This window comes from Malurus melanocephalus, unplaced genomic scaffold (genome assembly GCF_030028575.1).
Source record: "Malurus melanocephalus ecotype Western Australia unplaced genomic scaffold, MMel_1.1 scaffold_123, whole genome shotgun sequence".
In the NCBI taxonomy this organism is placed as follows: Eukaryota; Metazoa; Chordata; class Aves; order Passeriformes; family Maluridae; genus Malurus; species Malurus melanocephalus.
The window spans coordinates 660472-685500 of NW_026623355.1; the positions used below are offsets into that span (position 1 = coordinate 660472).

General features: G+C 36.8%; 1 protein-coding gene across 4 annotated transcripts; it reads right to left on the minus strand.

The window, feature by feature from the left end:
* Positions 1–27: 27 nt before the first annotated feature.
* On the minus strand, positions 28–23491 carry CIBAR1 (CBY1 interacting BAR domain containing 1). Of its 4 annotated transcripts, none has more exons than XM_057370354.1 (8): positions 23404–23490; positions 21379–21613; positions 18868–18936; positions 13720–13821; positions 10129–10233; positions 9510–9623; positions 7857–7976; positions 28–4030 (listed from the first exon to the last, which is right to left on the minus strand). In XM_057370354.1, the coding sequence occupies exons 1-8, from the start codon at positions 23433–23435 to the stop codon at positions 3920–3922; spliced, it is 888 nt and encodes a 295-aa protein (XP_057226337.1). In that variant the 5' UTR covers positions 23436–23490; the 3' UTR covers positions 28–3919. The 4 variants fall into 4 exon arrangements, with proteins under 4 accessions (XP_057226337.1, XP_057226336.1, XP_057226339.1 ...); XM_057370353.1 differs by having other exon boundaries at positions 28–4033; XM_057370356.1 differs by lacking the exon at positions 7857–7976 and having other exon boundaries at positions 23404–23491.
* Positions 23492–25029: the final 1538 nt, after the last annotated feature.

The window sequence follows — 25029 nt, forward strand, 5'->3', positions numbered from 1 at the left end:
TATTTAAATTTTAGGAAGAAATAAAAGGCAGCTTGGAAAAGCTGCATCTTCTAAATATAGATTTAGTAGGAAACTTTGGTTGTGCGGGTAAGGACTTTGGTTGACATTGAAACTGTGCAAGATAGTATCTGTAGTATTGAAGAATTAAGTCTCAGTCGCCTCAAACTTAGACAACGGTTGCAATTTGGCAGTGAAAACATTTAACCTTTGCTTGGGCAATACCAAAAAAATCATGAAGCTGATAAAGTAGGGAGGCCTCTATTCCAATCCCCTCCTCAAAGCAGTTCTGGTTAGAATGGACTACTCAAGGCCTTGCCCACTGCATCTTTAATAGCTTTAAGGACAGAACTGTCCAGGCAGCCTTTCCAGTGAATGATCCTCCCTAACTGATGGTCAAACCTTAACTGCTTTATTGTAAAGTCATTATCATTGCAAAACTTCCACGCAAACTAGTTGGTACAAGCAAACAAAATCAAGGGAATTTTTGTTCTGTAATTTTTAMAAGGTCAGCGTAGCCTTATTTCTTCTGCATTTTATCCTGTGTTTTAAGTGCCAAGGAAAACGCATTTTGAATGATAATGCAAGGGAGCAAAGAAATGTGCATGGCCAAGTTTTCAAATTCTGAATGCTTAGCATACTTCTTTCTGCTGTCTGGTAGGAATTGGCTTCAGAATAATAGTTTTGAATCCTCCTCTGAACTTAAAAATAAAGAAACCCCAAGAATTTTGTGCTTTATTTAATAGATACTATAAAGAGATAAAGGAGGCAGAATATGTTGCAGGGAAAACAAAAACATGAGAATCCTCAAAGTAAACTTCCCCGACCTTATTATGGTGTTGAGAACTTCATTGTGACCATTTTTGTAAGCTAGTATTTTTAGTACTAAGTTGTGTTGTAAATGTGAATATGACTATGACTAYTCCAGTTAATCAGTTTTAGATGACTTGTTGGTTTTAAAGTTCTTCTAGCTATTACACAATAGATTTCAAACATGGAGGCTGGAAAGGTAGGGGAGTTTAATAGGTTGTTTTGCCAGTAAAGTGTGAGATTATCCTTCAGAAAAAAACACTTAACTGTTTTCAGAAAAAGAGTAATTACTGATAAATTGTTATTAGTTTTTGGGATGGTAAGCGTTTTTCCCCCTTAGTGAACATATAAAAAGTATCATTAAGTTTGTARTAGCAGAGGTCATAACTAAGGCATTTCAAAATGTTTGTTTGTCCTGTAGCTGATTTGTATTTAAATTAAAGCCAGATTAGAGTATATAACCACTTTGGGTTAATCTGTCATGTTTGATTGATAATCCAAAAACAGGTATTTTTTCAGGGTCTATAAAAAGAAGAGCTGTACTTCAAAGTATGTACARATGCACTGAGGCATAGGAAACTTGAGAAAGAATGCCAATACATCAGTTAAATARTAAGATTAATAGGACAGTTGATTCTTAGTTTATCGCTGTTATCTGGTTGGTGTTCTGGGTCTGTGTGTGTCTGTGTGTCTATTTCCCCCACCTCTCCAAACTGGGCATTCTCTGCTGATTCTGCCTGAATAGATGGTACAGGTGCATGGTGTGATGCAAGCATTTCCTGATGATAGGGTTTTATAACATCAGATGTTTAGTGGTTTGGATGCACTGTATTTCCAGTACAAAGGACAAATCAGAGACTGTCTAATTACCTGGCTTGAAATACTGTTCTTCCTTTTTAAGTACCATTCACATAGTAAAGAGTAACAAATTAAAYGCTACAATTTGGGATGTTGATATAAAACATAGCAAGTTTCCTTAGTTATGCCTTCTTTGAAGTTGCTTTTGCTACCATTGTCCACAAATTGTGATGTAAAGGAKAACAGTTTCTGTTGGCAAAAACTAGAAATAGCGATCACCTACCAAAGCATTTTGAGGCATTTAGGAAAGGTTTAACAGGACAGTCTGATGAGCACCCTTAATGCCAAAGGAATGTGGGTTCAACAGAGTGGCAAAATAGTGGCTAGAATGGATACAAGCTTGCATCATGTATATGCCAGYAATAAAAAATACAATTGAGTAAATGGAGTAACAACAAGTCAGTCTTGCAGTAAGCATTCTTATCATGATAAAAATTTTTGCAGAAGTATCTTTAGGTAATATTTACTTCTTTAATTGCATTCTAAAATATTATTCTGGCTATGAAGTATTTTAATCAGGGACTTTTCATCTGTAGTTTCAAGGTCACAATTTCTGTGCAACATGCAAACTTAAGACATCACACATGCAGGACAAACTTGCCCAACACTCTACTTTTCTGCAAGTTTTTCTGTAATTCTTGAAGTTGCCTTTTTTTTTGKGATGCAGGGAGAGTGAATTTGATGCTGCTGTGGAAAACAGAAATATCTTTCGGTACCCTAGCTACTTATCTTTTAGGGGGGAATTAATCTAAACACAACTGCCTTTTTTTCCAGAATTGCTTTCTCAAGACATAGTACACAAATAATTGCTATTTGCATATATGTATATTATATGAAAACCTGAAATTGTTACGAAGTTAGACATCTGTTTTGGAGATGGATTACTTCAGTACGTAGGAAATGGTAAAGTGGTGATCACCAGAATTCTGATGTTGTGATACMACTATTGAAGTGCCTGACTTGGTGAAATAGATTGGAATGAATTAGCTAGATACTTTTGAAGTTTTGCTCATTGGTATTTACTTCTTGCCAACAGTAATTAAACATCAATAGTATGTAATTCAGGTGTAAAATGATTTTCTGGTTTAAAACAAAACCCTATGTTGTGACCTTTTCACTTTCATTTTCATCACATTAATTTTTGGCAAAATTAGTTTTTTACATGTCAAAACAGGTATGCATTGCATGAGTGGACAAAAGTAGCATCAATACTATAAATGCACTTCCTGGTTCATTTCTGTAACTGAAAGAATATTTTGTTATAACTTAAACTTGTTTTCCCACTGACAAGTTTAAATTCTTCTGCATTCATTATTCAGCAGAGACTAAAGCTGGAGGTGAACAGTGTAGTAGCAGCTTTCTGGCAGACAACCATACACTGTTTAAAAATGAACACACATAACCACCATCTCCAAACAGGATAAGAAATTACACTCAAAATGTGTAATTTCTTGCACACTTGATGGAATCAGTAACTGAATCATGTAGTAAACACATAAAATCTGAATTATGGTGTAGCATGTCAACTAATATAATAAACATCAACTGCATAAAATATCTACTAGTTATATCATGAAGGCACTTTTATTTAAAAGCAAAGCAGCATTAAACATAGATACTGGGCCAGGTCCTTATTTGTGGGTGTTCATTCTGTATGTATAAAGGAATGAAAAGTCATCTGAGCCTTCTGAAAGCCTGAGGAAAATGAAAATAAGAAAAAAATACACCTCACCCTGCCTTCTGCCATCAAGGGTGGGTAACAAAATGAGATCTTAATAGATTGTTGCTGCAAACAGTTTCTTGATTACTACAGTTACTTTAGGAYGTATAAACCCAATTATAACAGGTACAGCTAGAGATGCAAGAGATGTGTAGCTAGAGAGGTAATATATTGGCAAAGTAACAAGAAAACAYGTTCATAACTGCTTGTATGCTTACTGCAGTTTTTGGACACTTTCATCATGTAAATTTAAGCAAATGTGATTACAATATAACATCTATGCAAATATAATACAGGCATCTATTTAAATATTTCATTTTCTAGCTATGGAAATTGTCCACTTTGGGAAGATTTTTTTTCCATTCTTTGAAACTGGTCATTTGTTGTCTGGCACACAAGAATTAGTGCTGATTCTTGCTCCCGTTGAAATTTTAAATATACAGCCCTGGTGAAATTTTTGATCCAACATACAAAAGCCTTCCGGTAAAGGGTTTTTTTCCCCCTTAATAAAAAAACCCTCTTAGAATAGCTTTGTTATCTCACTTCCTTAGCAGCATCAAATTCGTCCTCCTCATCATCCTCTTCCTCATCCTCATCTTCCTCCTCTTCCTCATCTTCATCTTTTCTTAACAATCTGCGGGGAATCTGCTAAAACAAAAATCCAGCAAAAGGATATTAAGTGTTCTCTGCAAAGAAAAAATTCTCTGTTGGCATTTTCAGCCTAAATGTTTGTAGGGTTTTCATTTGGGGGAGGGGGTAAGTTTTTTATTAACCTTTCATAACATGCATGCCAACTGAAAGATATATGACACAAAATAAAAATACTGAAATGATTTCTAAAAGCTAAAAAAATCCTGATAGTCCTTGGCAACTATCAGAGTATAGGGAAAATGGTATTTTGATCCGATTAATGCTAAAAAAYAACAAGACGCAGATCAGTTTTTTCCTGGGTTGACTGTTGAAACAGCAGGCCGAAGATGAGTATTAGGGCTTAATCTTACCTTGAAGATTTCAAACCTCTTCAGTTAAGAGCTCAAAACTATGCAGCTCTAAGCTTTTCTTTTTTTTTTCCAAGAATAAATTAGACAAACTTAGTAAGAGTCTTGATTCATAGATGAACTTCTCTCCTTGCCCATCAAATGTTAAACACAAGTGCCAGCTGCCAAGCTTTCATCTCATTTGAGATTTTGCAGTCTCTACTTTTTTCTAATAAGGGCTCAATCTAATTCCTATTGAAGGTAGATTCTTCACAGACAGTGCAGCATTTACAATTTAAAGAAGGATATATGGGATTTTTTTTCTTTCCCATGAGAAAGAGAACATAAACACAGCTATCCAAGTCATCTGGAATGCTTTTGAAAAATTATTTCAGGTTCAGTAGTTCTCTAAGGGCTGCAGCTCTAATTTTGGTTATATTTTCTGTGTCTTCTCCCATACAGTGATATAGAAAAACTTCTGTACTGAAAACAAAGCTTGCCTTTTTTTTAAGCAGCCCCTATTTTAAAAGTCCATAAATGCTCATTATTAAATTGACTCCTGAGATATTGTAGTTCATACAGCCATGTATGTAACAGAAGTTTTTTGAGTGCATAAAGCAAACTAGTCATTGAACTTATCAAAGCAGAAAAAGCCTTAGTCTTGTTGATGCTGATGAAGTACATTATTTAGCTTGAAGCAAACGCTTGCTTACAAATTTCTGAACATAACAGAAAGTGGAGTTAGTCATTGGATGAAGTTGGTTTAACTTGAGGTGAAATGCCTAAAGCAGCAGTCTTATTCTTGAAAGAAGAAAGAGATAATGGCACTGATGTGTAATTGGAGATTAAGGAATGCTACAGACTGAGCCCAAGGTAGCTTCATTTCAATAGGGTAGACTAATTCTTCAATTTTTTTTTCCTAATTCAGAGCAACTGAAATTCTTCAGCAGAACTTGCACCATACTTCTTAAGAAAAGCTCCCTATTCCCCTTTCCTGAAAGAAGAAGTRTTTTGGCTTTATAGCCTTTATCTGCTCATTACTCAAATACCTCTGACCATGCAGCAATTAACTAAATRATATATTAAATATTATTACTGGTGGTGTTAAGGTGGCTCTTCCTAAGAAACAAACTGGATCCAGAAAAGAGAGTGAGAAATTAGGCAGTTCAAATCCAGGTTATTGTACCAAAGAACTAAAACACACCAGTTCTAAATTTTTCATAAGTTAATTCAAATTAAAAAAAAAAAAAAAGGAATATGGTAAGTTGTTGATCATAAAAAATGTAAAAATGAATTGTATGAGCATGTAGGTGATGACTGTCTTTGCTTAAGCCGTTCAGCTCCATGTTTCACTGCAGATGCTACTGCAGAAGCATGGCAATTTTCATGTCTTAGCACTGGAACACTYGGATGCAGACATTTTCAGTAACAATTAAAATGATACTTTTCTATCCCACAGAGTCAGTGCAAAAGTTTGTTATATTTAATGCACGTCCGTAAAACTTGTGTAGTTAAGTTTAAAATAACTGCAAAAGGTAATTCTGTTTTGCCATAGTTACAAAATACAAGATACAGCAACCTGAATCAGTAAACCAAAAYGTTGAGGATAAATTGCCAAGTAAAGTGCAAAATGAAGGAGGTAGCTCTTTGTGAAAAAATTAATCAAGCTTAAGGAGGACTTTAGATTTTTAACATACAGATAATACAGAAAGTTAGTCCACAGAAMCAGAAATGAATTCAAGGATGATATGTGTTAAATCCTCTGAAAAGAGCTGAATTGTGTTACTGGCCCACTTTATTCCATCTGATATGCAGTGACTTCCCACACTGTCCCCCATCTACAGGTTAGTGTTTGCGTGTGTGACTGTCTTCCCTGTCTCACAGACTTAGACCTTGTGATTTTGTGAACTGCTTACCACATTATTTATACTGCTTTACATTGGAAATTGCACAGTACTGCATTACATTCAGTAAAGGATTACTAAGTAGCAAGAAACTAGATTTGTGAAAAATTTCAGAGTGAAGGATCCACAGAAAAGATAAAACAAGTCACYTGAATGTTTTTCTGAACGCAGCTTTTTTTTCTCACGAGATGTTTGGGGGTGCCAGAGATTAGAGCCCTTAGAATGATTCAGCACCATGCTATTTTGCAGAATCAGGAAGGGAAAAATGGGGGGCGTGTGGAACAGGCTGCCTTTTCTTCACTGCCTTAGAGTGACTGCATTAGTTGGGTGTTCCACCCCTTTTTTCTGCTGCATGATCCTCCTCTGCAGATATACAGCATAGCCAAGATGACATTATTTTGAATTGCAGTGCAGTTTCTCTCCAGGTCTAGATGACTTTCTGTTCTTTTCAGGTAAGTAAGAGGTTATGAGAACACGAACATCCAGAGTCACAATTAAGAGAGTGGGCTAATAGAACAGAAACATTAACTTGCAAGTTAGTCAAAATGGAGTTCCACTCCACCTCTGGGAGAAAGCACAGTGTACATATATTCAGTTTTCTGCTGTTTTGCATTTTTTTCACATTTTCTGAAGTAGTTTGACCGTSAAATTTGCTAGTGTGAGAGAGAGGACTGGCAAGTTACTCAGTCAAGGTAGTACTTGATGCACTGTATCACTAGGTTGTATCTCTTCAGATGATACAATTCATCCTTTCAACAACAGAACAGCTCAGCTGTAATAATTCATCCTTTCTGTGTTGAGAGCAGAGAAGGTGTAAAGTGTGTAGAAGTCAAGAAAAATTTTCCTTATTACAGTATCAATGTATGGGTCTATTTAAGGAAGAAAAGTAAGATACATACATTTTAAATGTGGCCATCTTTGTCTTTAACTGAAACACTGGTGAGAATCATCATAGCTAAGGATTATTTAGTTGCAATAAATTAAAAATAATTCAGTCGTTTTGCAATGCCTGAAGTTTACTGCTGTAAACAAGTGGCAGAGACATTTGCAAGGTAGCTGGTCCAAAAACAGTGGCAGGGTCTTCAACTGTTTCACTAATTTTTATCATCCKTTTCCTGACCTGCTGTTTTCTAATTTTCAGAGTATAGAAGGAGAGATGTGTTGGTCATTGGTTTGCTCTCTTGCTAGAAGGTATCACTARTCTGAATTAGGATCTGGTAGAGAGTCCACACTCTAGAATCTGAATACTAAGAATATGCAAGTGTATTTAAAGAATGTTACTTCTATTTCAAGTAAGTTCCTAGATATATTCTCTGCAAGATGCCACTGTTTGTTGATGAAAGACAAAGTATCACTGGAAATGGCATTTGTCAAAAGTAAGCAACACAGCTTTAAAAGCCAATTTTTTTCCCCTTCAATGGTAAATCTGCATTATTAAGATCTTAAAATTATATTTATGCCCTTCAAAGTTTTTTACCTTTCTAATGGTCCTGAACTGAGTAAAGACAGTAGATCCATATGCATTAGCTAAAGGATTATCTTAAGTAGAGCTTTAATACAGCGATCTAGTATGTAGTTTTTCTTTCTTACCTGTACTGTTCTTAATGAAGATTTTGAGGAGCCAGTTCTTTGCAGGGGGGACTTGGAATTTGCACGAACTATGTCTAAGCGAGACTGATAGTCTGGTGGATAAAGTGAGCTCCGAAAAACCTGATCAAGTGAAGAAAGCTGTGACTTAGATTCTTGCAAGCTAAGAATCACCAAGACTGAAGGTAGCAGAAATGCACCAYTGGACTCTAATCTAGAGATGTGCATCAACTGTTGTTTGGATTGATCACTTTTAGCTGAAACAACATTCTTGYTTAACCTGAGACACACCAACACTGACGTGATCAAAGTAAACATTCCTCAGAGTTTGAGGGCATTTACACAGGGRAAACTGCAATGGTTTCCCACCAACATATGCAGCTGTGTTTCAGGCTAAGCTGGATGTATGAACCCCAGCAACTTCTTCAGGCTCTCCGGTTTCTTGCAAAGATGAACTCTTAGCCCCRTCACAAGCAAATCCTTACTGTCAGTCACAACTGCGTCAGACAAATTTTACTGGAAATGTACAGATGTACAATTCAAGTCTGGGAAAMCTCTTAAAATACAGGGGAGACCATAACATCCATTATATTTCCAAGTTATTTCAATAACTAGTAAAGCTATTTGAGCAAGACTTTACTGAAAGGAAATGGTAAATTATGGTCAGTATTTTTATGAAAAGTAAATAATTGCCAAATTAACAGAAAATTTAAAATGTGATTAGAAATTGGGTTGTGAAAGACGAAGTTTTGACTTAAAGGAGATTTCTGAATTGGTGYCATGTGACATTATATTTGTGAAATTAGAATAGTACAAAATTGCCATGGCAGAGTTTAAATGAAGTAATCTCAAATTACCAAGTAGTCTCAAATGTGATTGTCACTGAAAAATCATGGCTTTTTAAGTCTTGTGTTAACTTGGTTCTGCGCTGTCATTGACAAAATGAAATTATGACTGGTAGGATTAACAAAAGAAAACTGAAAATGATCCAACTTTCTTGACAAACTGAACATATATACCTAACACATTTCAATGTTACTGARTTTAAAGGCCCAACATCCAGAAGAACTGCAAGTATGAATAAAGGACTGAAAAGCATGTCTTGGGAAAGAGAGACTATAACTCAAATAGAAAAGAAAGGGTGACCTGAAGCTGTTAACTGCCACAAGGCAAAAAAAAAGAAATTTAGTAAATGACAAATGTCTCTTAATTCTCTAACAGCCTAATTAAAAATGAATGAAAGATGAAAAAATTTTCAGATTAGAGAGGGATCTTGAATGCAGTAATTAGTTTTTACATCGTCTTATCACAGCTGTGTAAGATTTTTTTCTGTGTGAATCTTTAAAGCAAGATGGACTGCAGAGGTGTTCTTTAAAAATTATGGTTAGCTGAGTGGCAGATAATTTTGTWAATCTTTTCTGTGTTTTGTGAGAAAGATTAGATTGCYACTGCAATTGCTCTCTGTTTATGTWCTCTGAGATCATAAACCTATATGCTCTTGCTGAAGAAGTACAAAAAAAGGCTTGTAAAACATGAGTTTGTTTTSGGAACCTGAAACATTTGTTGCGTTTTTCTGCCTGGGACATGTGTAGCCCAACTGTGAAAACTGTTTTTATACAGGAAGTAAACAGAAGAGCAAATCTCAATCACTCTTACCTCCAAATCTTCATGTTCATCAATATTTTGGATATTTTGGTAGGCAGCAGTATATATCTCTAAAGCTTTCCCATGGAACAACATTTCAATAGTTATAAATTCAGAAAATATGTTCTAAAAGCAAATTAAAAGAAAGGCGCAGTGAAGTACATTTCCACTTAAAAAAAWTACTGCATTCTGCATTTAGTATTTATATGATATAAATAACTGCATGATACTTAGTTCTTTTAAGTAGTCAACCTGAATGTTAGAAATTAAAAATATATGCTGGCTGGGCTATCACACAGCTATTATTTCCTAATAAATTCTAAATAAATACTTGAAGAGTAAAGAGGAAACATATTAGGAATAACATGTCTTACTGAAAAATCTCTTAATAATCTCCAATAAGTATTCACAAGATGTAGAATTTTTGCTGTTTTGAAGACTATGTTTTATAACAGGTTTGGGATAAGTTATCTGTAAATTCTATACATATCTAGAATTTACAATTCTGTGATAATGAAATATTCATTAATACCATGAGATTTGCATTTCAGTGAATACTAAATKTTACTAATCTTGCCCCCAACTAACTACAGTAATTTTATTATGTAACATGAAATGTGAGRACACATACTTTGATATCCTTTATCTTCTGTTTCTCAAAATTATCAATGGTTTCCTCTAAGTGCCGAGTTATTCGAGTAGCATCCAGTGACGCTCTCTGCAGTTCACTTTCAGCCTGGYAAAGTAACATAGAGGTGAAATTAGTCTTGTATTTGATACAAAGCTCTTTGCTCTAATTGCCATGAAAACGTTAAGTCTGAGCTTTCAAAACAATACATGTCTGTGTTACAGTATTTTAAATCTGTAGCTTAAAAAAATATATAAAGATGCCTTCTATATTGTTGTGACTGATGTGAAACATGAAAAATTACCAGCTCTAGGCAGTCAGGAAAGTTCCTCTGCCCCGATTAATTTTCTGCAATACTATATGATAGTTTTACTGAGCCAGCCCTAATASTCCATTGAACAACAGTTTCTGGGTTCAGGTGCTTAACCCACACCAAGACTGAGTGGTGGGTGAGCAGGAAATTATCACCCTTGTTTACAAGTGCAGATCAACCTGCTGGGTTCAGARTCTTTGTCAGTGTTGTGTGCTGAACCTCATCTTAGTAAGTTTTTACAAATTACTTAAATAAACAATTATAGCAGCTGCTGGAATGAATGTGCTTACCCTGTAAATATCTCAATCTGCAGGCTAGAGTTATTGTAATTTCTAGATTCAGAGGCATTTCAGGTATTTTATATTTTAAATATTTTGTATTATTAAATTATCTTAAAAAAACCCATCTTCAACTGGGCACTGGGAAGGGGACACATCAACCAATTCCTAAGCGATAAATATAGTTTTTCTTGTTTTATTACAACAAAAAGCATTTTAGATACCTGTTTTAACTAGCTATAATGATGAACTTTTTATAAAGTTTACTACCATTTAATGAAAGATACTGAAACTATTCTGATTAAATCAAGTCTGAGAACTGTGTACTATTACAAATGAATGATGTACAGATGTAAGACCTTGCAGCTGAAGTCTACAAAATTTGGGTCTAAACTYCTGTTATTTTCCATGCATTACTGGTCAAACATCATATACTTATAAGTGATACTTACAGGCTCAGTCAGTAAGTATAATGAGAAAACTATTTTGTCATGAGATTTGAACATAATATATGGCTCAAGTATTGTATCCTATGGTCAAGCTGTAGGGTTCTTCCATTTCTACAAAACAGTAACTTAAGAGAGGATTTTCTTTTTTAAATGGAAAAAGACACCACAGGTCCAGTTCCTGTGACACAGCTTTTACTGTTGCATATATGGAAACCTAAGGCATACAACACACTCTTATTCACTTTGATTATAATCTACTAATCTTATATTACAGGATCATCAATTTGAAACAATCTCCTTTTGAAAACAGCTAAAAGTCACAGAAACAATTCTGACATTACTGGGCAAACAAAATTGCTAATGATTTTAGTAGTRCGTAAGGTCACACATTCATTTCTTGATTTTGCCCAAAACACAGGAGTAAAGGACAGTAAGAAAAGACATTTTGTATTTTCAATTAGTTCAATTAGTCACTCTCAGTAAGTGAAGGCAATTATTATGCCTAAGCAGCCCTTACACATAAAATGCAGTATGTTATTTCTATGATAATCAAATATATCTTCTCAATAAGTTTTAAATAGATTGGCCATAATTTGTGCAAAAATGCTTTAGGAGAGGAATTCTGTTGTGCACAACAGCAGTTTGATATTTTCTCTTCTGAACACTCACCTGTGACTGGAAATATTAGTAAAGGAAAAAATGGCAAYGTAACAATCAGTATTCATGGAAATATCCATTTTCACTTGTACTTTTAATATACTGTCAACTATTTAGTTATTTCAAAATGTCTACATATTTAGTGCTATTATTAGATTATCTAAAGCTTCTGGCTGAAGGATATATAGTTTGTTAAAACTTTGCTACAATTCAAATATCCAGGCCAAAACGTTTCAGGACAGCTGTTTGTCTTGGACTGAGGGTTTGGTTATTTATTGTAAAAAAATAAAATTAAAAGCAGGCAACCTAGGTAGACTACTTCAGAAAAAAAAATTGATTTATAAAAATGTATTTTTGTATTTTTAAAAATCTGGTAATGTATTCTTTCAAAGCTGTGCTAACAATGCTTTTGGTAAGATGGGAGTGAGTACCACATTCTTCGCTATCTGTGGCTGAAGTAGTTCACTGCTGCAACATCATAGTTGCTCAAGACTCTGCAGGAGCTCTGCTGCTCTGCTCTAATGTGGTAAACCTCTCTCAGATCTGAAAGCTGACCTGCACACACCCTCAAATGCAAATGAACACATTCCTGCTCCTAACAACCTTTTTATGCATTTTGTGTCAATCACTTTAAAATGCAAATATGCAGCATTTGGTGCATTTGACCCTGTGCAGAATCAGACTGTACTGAGATTTTATAAACTCTTTAGACAAAGCCTGAAGTACAGAAAACATGGGTGTTATGAGTAGCTAAGTTACAGAAAGATATTTGGGAAAAGCTTAGAAAAGAAATGAGAAGAAGTGAACTAGGTGCCAGTGATATACCCATGAAATTAAATGGGAGTTTGCTCAAGGGAGAAAATTGGGACCAGGTTCCCTTTGGGGAAAACAGCTTTCTGTTATAATTTACTCCCTTAATTCCAACAAAAGAGAACTTTGCAACACAGCCCAAGTTCTTACCCTGTGGCTGAYATGTCTGTCTTTTTTACATGAGGAATTCTAATCAGTCATCACTTAACTGATTTGATTAATATTAAATGCAAATTCTTTGGCAGAAAGACAAATAAAATTGAGTTCTCCTCTGTTGTGTTTGACCAACATGATCATTTTCACTCTTTCTACAGTCTTGTGCCCCAGTCACTAGAAAGATCCTGAGGATTCTGAAATAGAGTTGATAAAATCCAAAAAAGAAYAGGACTGCTTAACTCCTGAGTTCAACACTAAAGTGTAATAAAAAGTAAACACCGTATCATGTATCTAGATYCTGTATTGTAATACCTAAGCATAAAGGGACTGAAGTAGGGTTGCCTTGAACCTGCTTATTTTGGCATTCCCTAGAYTGACTGCTTCAGAATTTGAAACGTCAATGAGATTTTAATGGAAATTCTAATTCAGTTTGATGGAGGCTTAATTTTTCCCTCTGTGATACAGAATAGTATAATGGGGGGGGGGCAGCATTACTGGTCTTTGGAAAGGAAGGGTAGTCTAATTGAGTATTCTACTAACAGAATAACAACTTTTGTGCAGCTGGAGGAAACTCATATCCCACCAAGGTTTCAGAAAGCACAAAAATTTCCAAAATGGCAGGGAAAAAAACAATACATCCACAGAAAAAAAAAAAAAGTCTGATTACACTTACTTTTAAAAACTTCCAAATTCCTAGATGTAATCTATGCCTATCTCTCTTGCATAAATATATCAAATAATTCAGAGTTTCTTTTCAATTCAAAAATAAGTAACAAATCAGCTGTTAGAAGCTGATCATGAAGTTTGAGATTCAACATTGGAAACAGTCCCTCTAAGGAGCATTATTGTTACTACTACTTCCTAAACACAACAGTTTAATTCCCAAGAAATTTTAAAAATATTCCTCATAGTAACTAGAAATGCAGGATACAATAATGTGTAGATCTGATGGATTCCTCTGACGTGTCCTTTCCAGTTGAGATAATTGCTTGGCTTCTCGGTTCTTTGCTGTTAAAGTTGCTTTAAGATCATCCTGGAAATAAAATGTTTTAAACATGTTTGAAATACATATAGAATAATATAAAATATGCTTTCCCTCATACATACATTGTCTAGAAAACATGGACTTCTGCTTTGAACAAAACTAGATTTTACTGCTTTTATCCTGTTAATTGATCCTCTGAAAGAGAAGTCATTGGGGACTGAAAGTTTAGCACCTTGCACATCTCCCTATAGCACATACTATAATTTAAAATGTGGAGAAGAAAAAGATATTCACAGCTTTTCATGAAAAGTATAGCAGATGGTCACAAGCTGAGATTCCCAAAGCATTAAGAAGGGAGACTCATTCCTGACTTAGCAACATAATAAAAGTGGAATTTAGAAATAAAAAGCAGCATCAAATGAAGTGGCATCAGTAAGAAAAAAAACCAACGAAATGGCAGCAGTGAGTACCGAGCAGAATTCATGGAGAAAACATAATTGCTGTCACCGGTCCACTGCCAACTGCTGTCACTGCTGACAGTGAGCTGGYGAAGGGGCTGGAGCACAAGTGTGATGAGGAGTGGCTGGGGAAGCTGGCAGTGTTTAGCCTGGGGGAGGCTCAGGGCTGACTTTATYRCTCTCTACAACTCCATGAAAGGASGCTATAGCCARGTGGGGTTGGTCTCTTCTCCCAGGCAACCAGCAACAGTATAAGCTTATATAAGCTGTACCAGGGGAGGTTTAGAGGACATATTACGAAAATTTCTTCCACTTGAGGCAMTGTCAGGCATTGGAATAGGCTGTCCAGGGAACTGGTGGAATCACCATTCCTGAGGTGTTMAAAAAAAGTGTGGATATGGCACCTAGGAACTTAGTTTACTGGTGAACATGGTGGTGCTGTACTAATGGTTGGACTTGATGAACACAGAGGTCTTTTTCAACCTAAAAAATTCTAGAGTTCTGTGCTACACAGATTTTAAGGTACCATAGGATTTCTATGGCTGAAAGGGTTAAACTGCATATTTATATCTATGCATTTAGTAAAGTGTCTAAAACTATTTCAAACAATACATCCAAGTAATGATGTAGGTGGTGAATATAAAAACTGATTTAGAAAAGGCAGAAACTATTGATAACCATTTTTGCTTCTCATTTTCAAAAGAGAAGCAGGATATACTTCTAGGAAGACCATTGATAATTTAAGAATATTTATCTACCAGTTTTCTCAAATTATTTTTCATAATCCTGTAAAACTGTGTTTTGTTTGACATTCATGGAGTCTAAGACTATCAGTCAAGTATTCATCAGTCCAGATGTTGGTACGGAGAATAACATTAATTTTGATRGTTCCAGTTTAAAGGAGAAGTAGTTTAGAACAAGCAGAAATACACTCTGAAGCCTAACAAAATCTGAGGCTGGATTAGACATGCATTTCAAATGACCTTTTACTCAAAAAATACTATTTCCCATTTATTACTACTCCAGAATGGAGGGAGTTAGAGCTAATTAGAAACGATTATATTGGGAAGTTGTCGGTGCKCCTTCCTTGGATTTCACAATTTTAATGTTTGTATGTCTCCTCACTCAGAGTGACATACGACCAAGACACAACAAGATTGCCAAGTTCCTCAGTGCTGTGTGCTGCTTCAATAATGAGGCTGTGTATGAAGTCAGGATCAAAACCTGCTGGTTTTGCCTTGTTGCTATCCTTACTGTCTGTCTGCATGTCCTTGTATATAACTGTYATTTTGTTATCATCTCTAGGGACACAGAGCGGTTTCTGACAATAAAAACTACTTCATTTTCAGCCCATCAAAACGAATTTTACTGCTGTTCTTTCAGAAGGGAATTTAGAATTTACAGCACCTTTAAGGTCAAAGACTGCTGAAAAGGCCTTTTGCCTTTATGAAAACCATGCAGCTGCAAGAAAAGCAATAATAGAATTTTTTATTGTTTTGAGTTTTAAATTTTAAAGGTAGAGAAAGAGAAAATAACATATTTATTGTTTAAACATAAGAAAGGCTTCTATCTAATGGTCACAGCTGCATGTTTGGTGCTATTTAATGACTGAGCCCTGTTAAAGCACTGGCTTTCTAGGCCCATTTAGAACAGTCCAATTGAATACTGTGGCTTAACAGGGTTCTGACTTTCATGCCAAGTGTACTTGAGGATGCAAAGTTCTAGAGTTACCATTATAAAATTCAGTATTTTCTTTCTAACATGCAGGGACTTTGGAAATATCTGTAGGGACAGAACTGTTCCCTCTTCTATCTCTGTTTTCTGTAGCAACAGCTACCATGAAACATACTTTTCTTCTAGCCAAAGTGTAACAAAGAATTAGTGCTACTATGGCGGCAGTGGTGAAGTTTTGCATGTACAAAAGTAGGGCACAGTCACATACATATTTTGTCTAGGATGTTGAAAAACTGAAAAGGGTGCAGAAAAAAAACCCCAATAAAAACAGAGCTGGGGAAAATGCAATTTATGGTGAAAGAATCAAGGTGTACATTATTACCTAATAGAAAAGAATGACAAATTTGTTTTACTAGCATCTAACTACTTTTATGCAAAAAAAAAACAAACCAGAGTGTTACAGAGCTCTTTCATTGCAGTGAAGCACATAAGAGCTAAAGATTAGATGAAATCTTTCCTTTAAAACAAAACACCACAAACATCAATTAACCAGTAACTACCACAAACACTCCTACATTCAACTCCAGTGTCCTTAGACCAAGCTTTGACATGCTTTTAGAAAATACGCTTTAATTACACTCAAGGAAAAATGGAATGGAACAGGCAATGAGATAAAAGGTATAGAGAATGTAAAATTATTAATAGTCCCTCTAGTTTTTAACTATGATTTAAAGTCACATGYAAGAACCCTGGTCACCCATCTAATTTCAAATCATACAGCTACAGTTSATCCACCAGACAATGTGCTGGCAGGCCTCATCACTGTACTGTTACCTGCTTTAGTCACTGAAGTTATTAAAGCAAATCAATCCTTTCTTCTGCACRTGGATCACCTTGGTTTTATGATGTCCTGTTTTACATGAAGAAAAGGAACCAGGAACARAGTTGCCAAAAAGCAGAAAAGTGAAGATTGATATACAGAACAATGAAACAGAAAGAAATCCTCATATCCTACATTTAAGCTGCATTACAGGACAAGAATATTGTATTAGCTTCCACTGAAGCTATCCAGCATCGTAAACCAGAACAAGTGAGTGAAACAATTTTATTACATTAGCAGATAAAGCAAAACACTACTCTGATTGACCTGGGCCTCTTTAAAGCATTTAGTAGCACAGGACATTGATGTCTTAAACCATAGGAAGGTGTTTTTAGACAAAGCACAGATACACTTCTGTGTGTGTCCTGGAACAGATCCAGTAAGTAGGCAGCAGTGAGAACATCCCCTTTAGAGAAAGTGCTATAATTACATATTCTGCCTGGTTTTACTTAGCTAATGTAGTTACAGGTAAAAGAGTTCTAGAACTAGCAGCTTGTGCAAGATTTCCAYGAGTGACAAAATTTCCTTTGCCACTAAATATGTTCCAGTGTTTAGAGATGATAAATGATGAGCACATAGTTGAAGTTCTAACCAAGTTTATGGTCAATGCAATGGGAAAAAAAAGTAACCATTTAATGACCTACATCTTTAGTGAACTCTATCTTAGTTCAAAGGTAAACTGGTAAAATAGTTAATCACAGCTAAAGTTTAAGAATGCTCTTGTACTCTTCAGTGTAGCTAAAATAAACATTATGCAATGCTGTCTGACATTCTGAAAGGCAAAGACCTCAGGAAATTCCATTCACTATTGCAAGCAATGACTTGGTTTCAGTTGCTTCTGTCCTCAGCATTGCTGGCCATCAGTGGCAATGCACCTCAACAGTCTCTTCAATGCTTTGGATGCCTCTAGCACTGATGTAATGTTTTGTTTCTCCTCAGCAACCCTACTGCCACAAACACATGAAACTCSTCTTCCACCCTCAACATTTATATCCTACAGAGTAGTCAGTTCTAGATCTCATGGTTTCAGAGTGACCATTAAGACACCAGCTTTTAGGCTCTATAGTCTACAGCTCAGCTAAGAACTACTAKGGGTAGTCCTACTCAAGTCTTTCACAGTTGTTTCTCTAACCACCAAGTGAGGAAACTGCAGTAAGTTCCAAACACTCTGCTCGGTTCTTCACCATATGGAAAAGACATAGAACAAAAACATTCAAAAACTGCTTGCTTGAGATGCAATGCCACAAATATACTCAAATTAACCATGATGAACACACTGCAAGAATTTTGCATGTAAAATACCATCAGATAATAATTTAAAATTTTGATTTATGTAGGTTATGATAGAGACATATACATMAATTTCAGATTTGAGTTTGCAGGATTAAGGTATTCTCTGTATAAGATACAAGTATTATGAGGATCTACTTTCATCTTATAAAGTAGTATATGCTTATTAAAAATTATTTGCTCAAGCTTATCCCTCCTGGAGGAAAGAAACTTACAGATATTTTAAGGGATTATCTCAAACCCCTCTAAACACTTTCTAAAATGCAGTGAATGAAGAGACCTCAGATTTTTGTGTATCTTCAGGTCATCATGATGACCTAACAGAGGGATTTAGGTCACTACCTACTTGTCAGGTTTAAATGTGTTTTCTAAATTATGAACTTTAATGTAGAACACAATTCTGAAYTAGAAAAGCTGTTAAAGGCAGCATATTGATAATTAAGAGCCAAAGTGTAGTAGTAGTAGTARTAATAATAATATCAAAATSAAACAATTGTAAATTATCCTATTCATAAATAAAGAAGTCTCGAAKTCACACTATTCAGGAAGTTTCACTAATGCCTTTTCTGAGTATTTGCTTGTGCTCAAAGAGTCTGAATATCCTTGTCTTCAYATCAGAGCTCTTTCCTTCCACATATATATAGCTTCAGTTCAGATGTCTAACTACACAATTAWGATACACTGATTATGGCAATATGAAAAATCAATAATTTCCCCCATAAACTGAAAGTTTTCAACTGAATGACAAGGACACTGAAATGTACCTTGTGAGAAAACAGATGTTGAACCTACCCTTTTAAGTTTCACTATGGCCCCGTAACATTTCAGAGGTTCAACAACCTTGGCTTCCAGCCTGTCAACCTACAAAAAGAAACCACAAGGTTACTAAAATCATCYGTATCTATGGTGGCAGAAATGGGAAACAATTCATTTAATAGTGACTCATCTTATTAGGAATTAAATCCATATATGCTGAAAAAAATATTAGGATAAGAGTCTCTTAAAAAATTTTGTAAAAACTACAGTCAAGTATGTTAACCAAAAAGTAATTTGTTTTCTGAAGAGCTCAAGCTGATTTCTAGTGGAATTCCTTTTTTCTTACTTAGATCAGGAAAAATGAAACCTGGAAAATTCAGAATACATCAAAATGAGTACTACATACATCCAACATTGCATCTTGGAGCTCTATAACTTTCTATTTAAAGATCAACATATTTGCTCTACACTTATAGAGAGGTTATGGACTAAGCCATCTTTGCTATCAAATACACTGTACAAAATGGAACAYTTCTTAAAAATAATGGAAACAGCATCCCTGGTATTGAGTGCACTAAAAATACCCATAACAGGGTGTGTAAAATGCACAAACACTCTCCCAGATAAATAGTTCTGAATTTTTGTTTCAGTCCTCCTGGTCAGAAAAACAGCTACATATGGTCAGACAGGCAATAGGATAAGACCTGCTTGTTCAATCTGACAAAACCATCTGAGTGRCCCCAGCATAATCTGCCAGTGACCTACGGACCATGAGTGAGTCATGTGGCCCATCAWTGTTACAYCCAAATCAACTCAAGGTGCACACCTCTAGTAGGAAGGGACAGTTCCCTCTACACTGGTAGTTGTCAGTCAGCCAAAATCTATGCCAGCTGAGCAAACATCTCTTCTTTACATGCTCTACCAGCACACCGTCAAACAATTTCACCTGAACTGCCAGTAGAAWGGAATAGGGCAGTAAGGCTCTAAACACCACACATTACAGATGTACCAGATAATCTGCCCATCTTGCTCATTTACCCTGTCACGTGTTGCGGTACCTCCCACCTCAGTATTCATAGATCTAGCACTGTAGCTAAAGACCAGAAATTGATAATCCTTATAAGCTAATTTTCTCTTGCCCACTTTGTCAACATAGAGGAAAACTGTTAAGYGATTTGATGCCCCAGAAGAAACAAAGCTGAGATCTTACATTTTGTTTTCAGAAGCAAAGGAGAACTTGATTTAAAGACTAAAAGCTTTTCCTTTGTTGCTTCTGCCTTTTCTTCTTCACAGGGCAGTGCCAGTYTGCAGACAGGCATGGCAGGAGGATGTAGGACAAATGTCAGTTTTTAAAAATACATTTAAAATCGAAAGAAGCAAAACTCAAGTTGTTACATACGTACCTCAGAATTACAGGTTCACAGTTTAATGATGAAAACAGAGAGATCATRCAATCTGAGTTCACATACACCTTTGTCCACAATAGAAATTGAATCTATTAGCAGAGGATAAATTGCTATGACAACAGTTGAAGCGTAAGGATCTACAGAGGGCTTATCTGGAGACAGATGTATAAGAGTTTATGAAAAAAAACAACAAACCACAGACACCCTTACGTTTCTTATTACTCCTTAAAACTCTCTCCCTAAATATATTGTTAAAGATCCACATATATTTCTTGTATTTCAAACTCTCTGCTTCTCATATTAACTACTTTTAAAATGTTTTCTACTTTGCTAATACGGAAGGATGAACTTGCAATGCTCTCCAAAATAAAATAGTCCTATTGGAAAACATAAAGAAGTCTCACAAAAGACTTTTTTGAGTTACAGGGGGTCTTAGCTGTTCAAAACTATAAATGGGAATATTCTACATTCTACTAAAATAATAGATACATAGTCCAAAAACTATTTTGAGTACATGTGAATGATTTTTTTTTTTAACTCAGTATCTGGAATTCTGCATTGTAGRTAAGTTTGACTGGCACCACACACAAATGTGTAAGCAGGATAAACACCTTTCTTTACACTCTCACTCATCTGTCAGAAATGTGGCTATAAAGTCACATATGGTCCAAATCAAGTTTGTACTCGTAGTATKGAACTACAAACTTAGGAAGTCTACAGTGGTCCCTGACAGCAACTCTTCCATACTATTTCTGATAATGCTCAGCAAAAGGAAATTGACTGATTTTGTCTCAGCTCCTGCTAGACAAGTCATACAATTGAACATTTATTAAYGATAAATCATAATCCAAAGTCTAAGATCAATAAAAAAGCTTCCTATGTCTCAAATACATTGAGAGTTCATAGGGATAATTTTGCTGACTTCAACAGGACTAATTTTAGACAGCTTTCACTGAAGCTGTTAGGAGGGTAAATGATGAATGCTTTGGCAGCCTACACTGCTCAGACACTAATATATTTAGACATGTTTTCTTCTATGCTTCTCTTCCAATTGCAGAGTATATGRTTTCCCTTTTAATCAGAGATAAGTAGCTGAAAAGTTCAGATGGCAAACACAACATGTACAGCTTTAATTTTGTACCTCTGCCTGGCGATAATCCTGAAGTCTGGAAAATTCATCTGCAAAGTTTTTCAATCCAACTTTTAAGTTTGGTGTCTCTGTAGCTGCATATGCATATATTTCATTTACTAGAAGATCTGCTTTGTCTCGTAGTCTGGCAGTTTTACGTACATATCCAGCAAATATTTGGCACAATTCACCAAAATGTTTTTCCACATTTGAAACAGCATCTTGTATTTGTCTAGTCTGATTGTCCCTGGATACCAAAGAAAAATAAGTGAAAAACAAGAAAGGTACAAATGTTTACAACACAAACAGAAGAAAATCTATATAATTATACTATTAATAATTTMATTTCATCTCATTTCAGTGCAAAGCAGAAATTTATTCTTAAAAAGAGAATGTTGTAACAATCTGATGTATCGTGTGCTTATTTATGAATGAATAACAAACAYAAAAAAAGCAGATTTGCACTTGAAGATCCAATAGAGGAAAACCCAAAACATAAAAATCTGCTTGGAAGTTTTCCTCCTGCATTTAATCAAAAGCTCWCTATTACTATTGGTATTAATTACTAACTCAGTGGTAACACCTGCAGTCTCAAACAAGACTTCTACAAAGACCAACCTTCCTGCAACAGCCAGCAATCTAACAGGTAAGTCAACAACYGGAGAAATTAGGCAGTAGAGGGCAAATTGGTAAAGGTATTAAATGTTCTTTAAATTGTGAACAGTTACCAAACTGCTTCTGATCACCAGAAGAAGAAATACAGAGAATAARTACCACTGAGAATTAAAGAAGTGAATGGACACAAGAGGTGGAAACTCTGAAACCACTCAAAGGACATTCATCACACTAATAAATTATTTTCTTTTAAACTACATAAATCTAATTAAGTTATTTGATCCAATGTGTGGTGCATTATTAATGATCTAGGTAAGTCATTCCTGTAACTCACATTGCTTTCACATTCCTATCTTATGTAAATTCATGCTAGTTGTTAATCTGACTGAATCAGATTTAAGACAATTMAGATGAGTACCTGCCAGATACTGGGTCCTAAGAAATCTCTATGGTCTAACATAAGGTTATTGGTGTGAAGTGCTGGAATTCTCAGAAGGAGAATTCAATCCTATCACTATCTTGGCAAGGGACATRAACAAAAACTTCCTTCATATTCTTAAAGTATCCCAATATTGCTCACTAATATTTAAATACTGACTTCATATCAAGACATATGATGATTGGAATAATTTGAAGAAATTTGGTACTTTGAACAACAATGCAGTCAATTCTAATGAGAAACACTTTTACTTCAYGAAAAGTATTTCAGACCTTCAGAAGTTCTGCCTTGGGCAAAACCCCAGTTGGGTTGCTTCATGGCAAGCTGCCTGGAAGACTGTYCAAAAGAGATTCTTTTAAGGTTAAAAAAAAAATCCAAGGAAGTTATTCAATCCTCCAGGACACGAAAATCACTTGAATAGGAAAGGTTTCACCAGGTGTGCACACAAGTATGAATTTCATTACATACTAATAAAGTTGTTTTTCAAAATGAATACTATCTGACAAGATCTTCAATAAAAGGTCTATCTTTCCTATTTTCTTGAAAGGTCTTCATGCCAGAAAGTGTTTTCCTCCAGGAGGATGCCATAATCACCCACTTTACAATTCAGATCTCACAGTACAACCATGCAACTAGTTTTTAATTTTGSGACACGAAACACTACATTTTCTTATATGGTGGTGTAAAAGTTTTTATTCCCCCCTCATTATCGTGGCCGCTTAGAACTGTCCACTGAATTAATCGCGAGAGSTTCAAACAAATATCGGCAGCACATCTTTATTCCATCTCTGCACAGCACACTAGGCCTAGAAAAGTTTTGCGGCCTTTACCGGAGGAAGGCAGAGGCGGCCCCCTCCCCTGGGGAGGGCGGATGCGCTAACAAGGACCGGGCCCGCAYCGCTCCCCGACCCCGCGCGATCCCCGGGCACCCTGCCCGAAGCGGGAACAGCCCGGGGCTCCCCCGGCCCTCCGCGCCCCCGTACCTGGCGTCCAGCCCGCGGCTCAGCAGCATCATGGTGGCGGCTGCGGCGGCGGCCCGGCGGGAAGCAGGGAAGGAGGGCGGCGCTCCGCGTGCGCTCGGTTTCCATGGTCACCGGGAGCCGGCCCGGCCCCGCCCCTCCGCCTGCGGAACGGAGCCGCACCGGGAATCCCGGAATCAGTTCRCTTGGAAARGAGCTGTGAGATCATCCAGTCCGACCTCCGACCCAACACCACCGTGTCAGCTAGACCATGGCATTAAGTGCCACGTAAAGGCTTTTCTTAAACATCTCTAGGGACAGTGACTCCACCATCTCYCTGGGCAGCCCATTCCAGTGTCTAATCACTTTCTGTGAAGAAATTCCTCTTTATGTCCARCCTGAACCTCCTCTGCTGCAGCTAAAGACTATCTTCTCTTGCTGTGTCACTTGTTACCCGGTAGAAGAAACGGACCCTTGCCTTGCTACATCTTCCTTTGAGGGCATTACCCGGAGTGAAAAGGTCCCCTCTGAGCCTCATTTTCTCCAGGCTAAACACCCCCAGCTCCCTCAGCCGCTCCGCTCCTCACAGGGCTCATGCTCCAGACCCTTCCCCATCTCCGTTGACCTTCTCTGGACTCGCTCCAGCAGCTCAATGTCTTTCATTAGTCTGTAGGTGAGGGGCCCAGAACTGGACACARCACTTGAGGCCTCACCAGTGCCCAGTACAGGGGGACAATCACTGCCCTGGTCCTGCTGGCCACAACATTGCTGATCCAGGCCAGGATGCCACTGGCCTTCTCGGCCACCTGGGCACACTCTGGCTCATGTTCAGTGGCTGTCAAGCAGCACTCCCAGGTCCTTTCCCACTGAGCAGCATTTCAGCCGCTCTTCCCCAAGCCTGTAGCACTGCAGAGGGTTGTTGTGACCCAAGTGCAGGACCTGGCCCTTCACCTTATTGAACTTCATACAGCTGATCTTGGCTCATTGATCCAGCCTGTCCAGCCCCCTTTGCAGAGCCCTTCAACAGTCCTGCCCAATTTACTGTCATCTGCAAATTTATTAAGGATGCATTTCATCGCCTTATCCATATCATCAGTAACGATACTGACTATGACTGGGCCCGGTGCTGATCCCTGGGGACATTGCTAGTGACTGGAGTCATCCAGGCATTCTGCAAACCTAAGCTTGCCCAAGGGAGCTCTTTATTTGTAAAGGTTTTTTTTTTTTTTTTTTTTTTTTTTTTTCACCAGCCTTGGCAAGTGGCTGGTACCAGGTGAACTGGCCAACCTGTCTTCACCTAAGGGAGAGCTGTTGAGGTTGGGCAGCCATGGGAAAAATCCCATGGAGCACCAGGAAGGGTCTTAAAAAAGAAGAACAACAAAACAAAATCAAACAAAAACATTATAAAAAAAACCCAACCCCTCCTCTGCACAGTGGTAAAGTATTGGGAATGTGACCTCAGGACTCTGTGGCTGTGATCCTGTCTCAGAGATCCTGCATGTGCTGTGTGAGATGAATGYAGAAAAGACTCTTGAAGGGGCAAAGTGGGAATTGTGCTGTGTCCAATACAAGCCCATCTGATATTACAGTAGTCCATGAGAGCTAAGGACTCAGACAACTATCAGCGTGCTGTCACAGAAGTACATGACA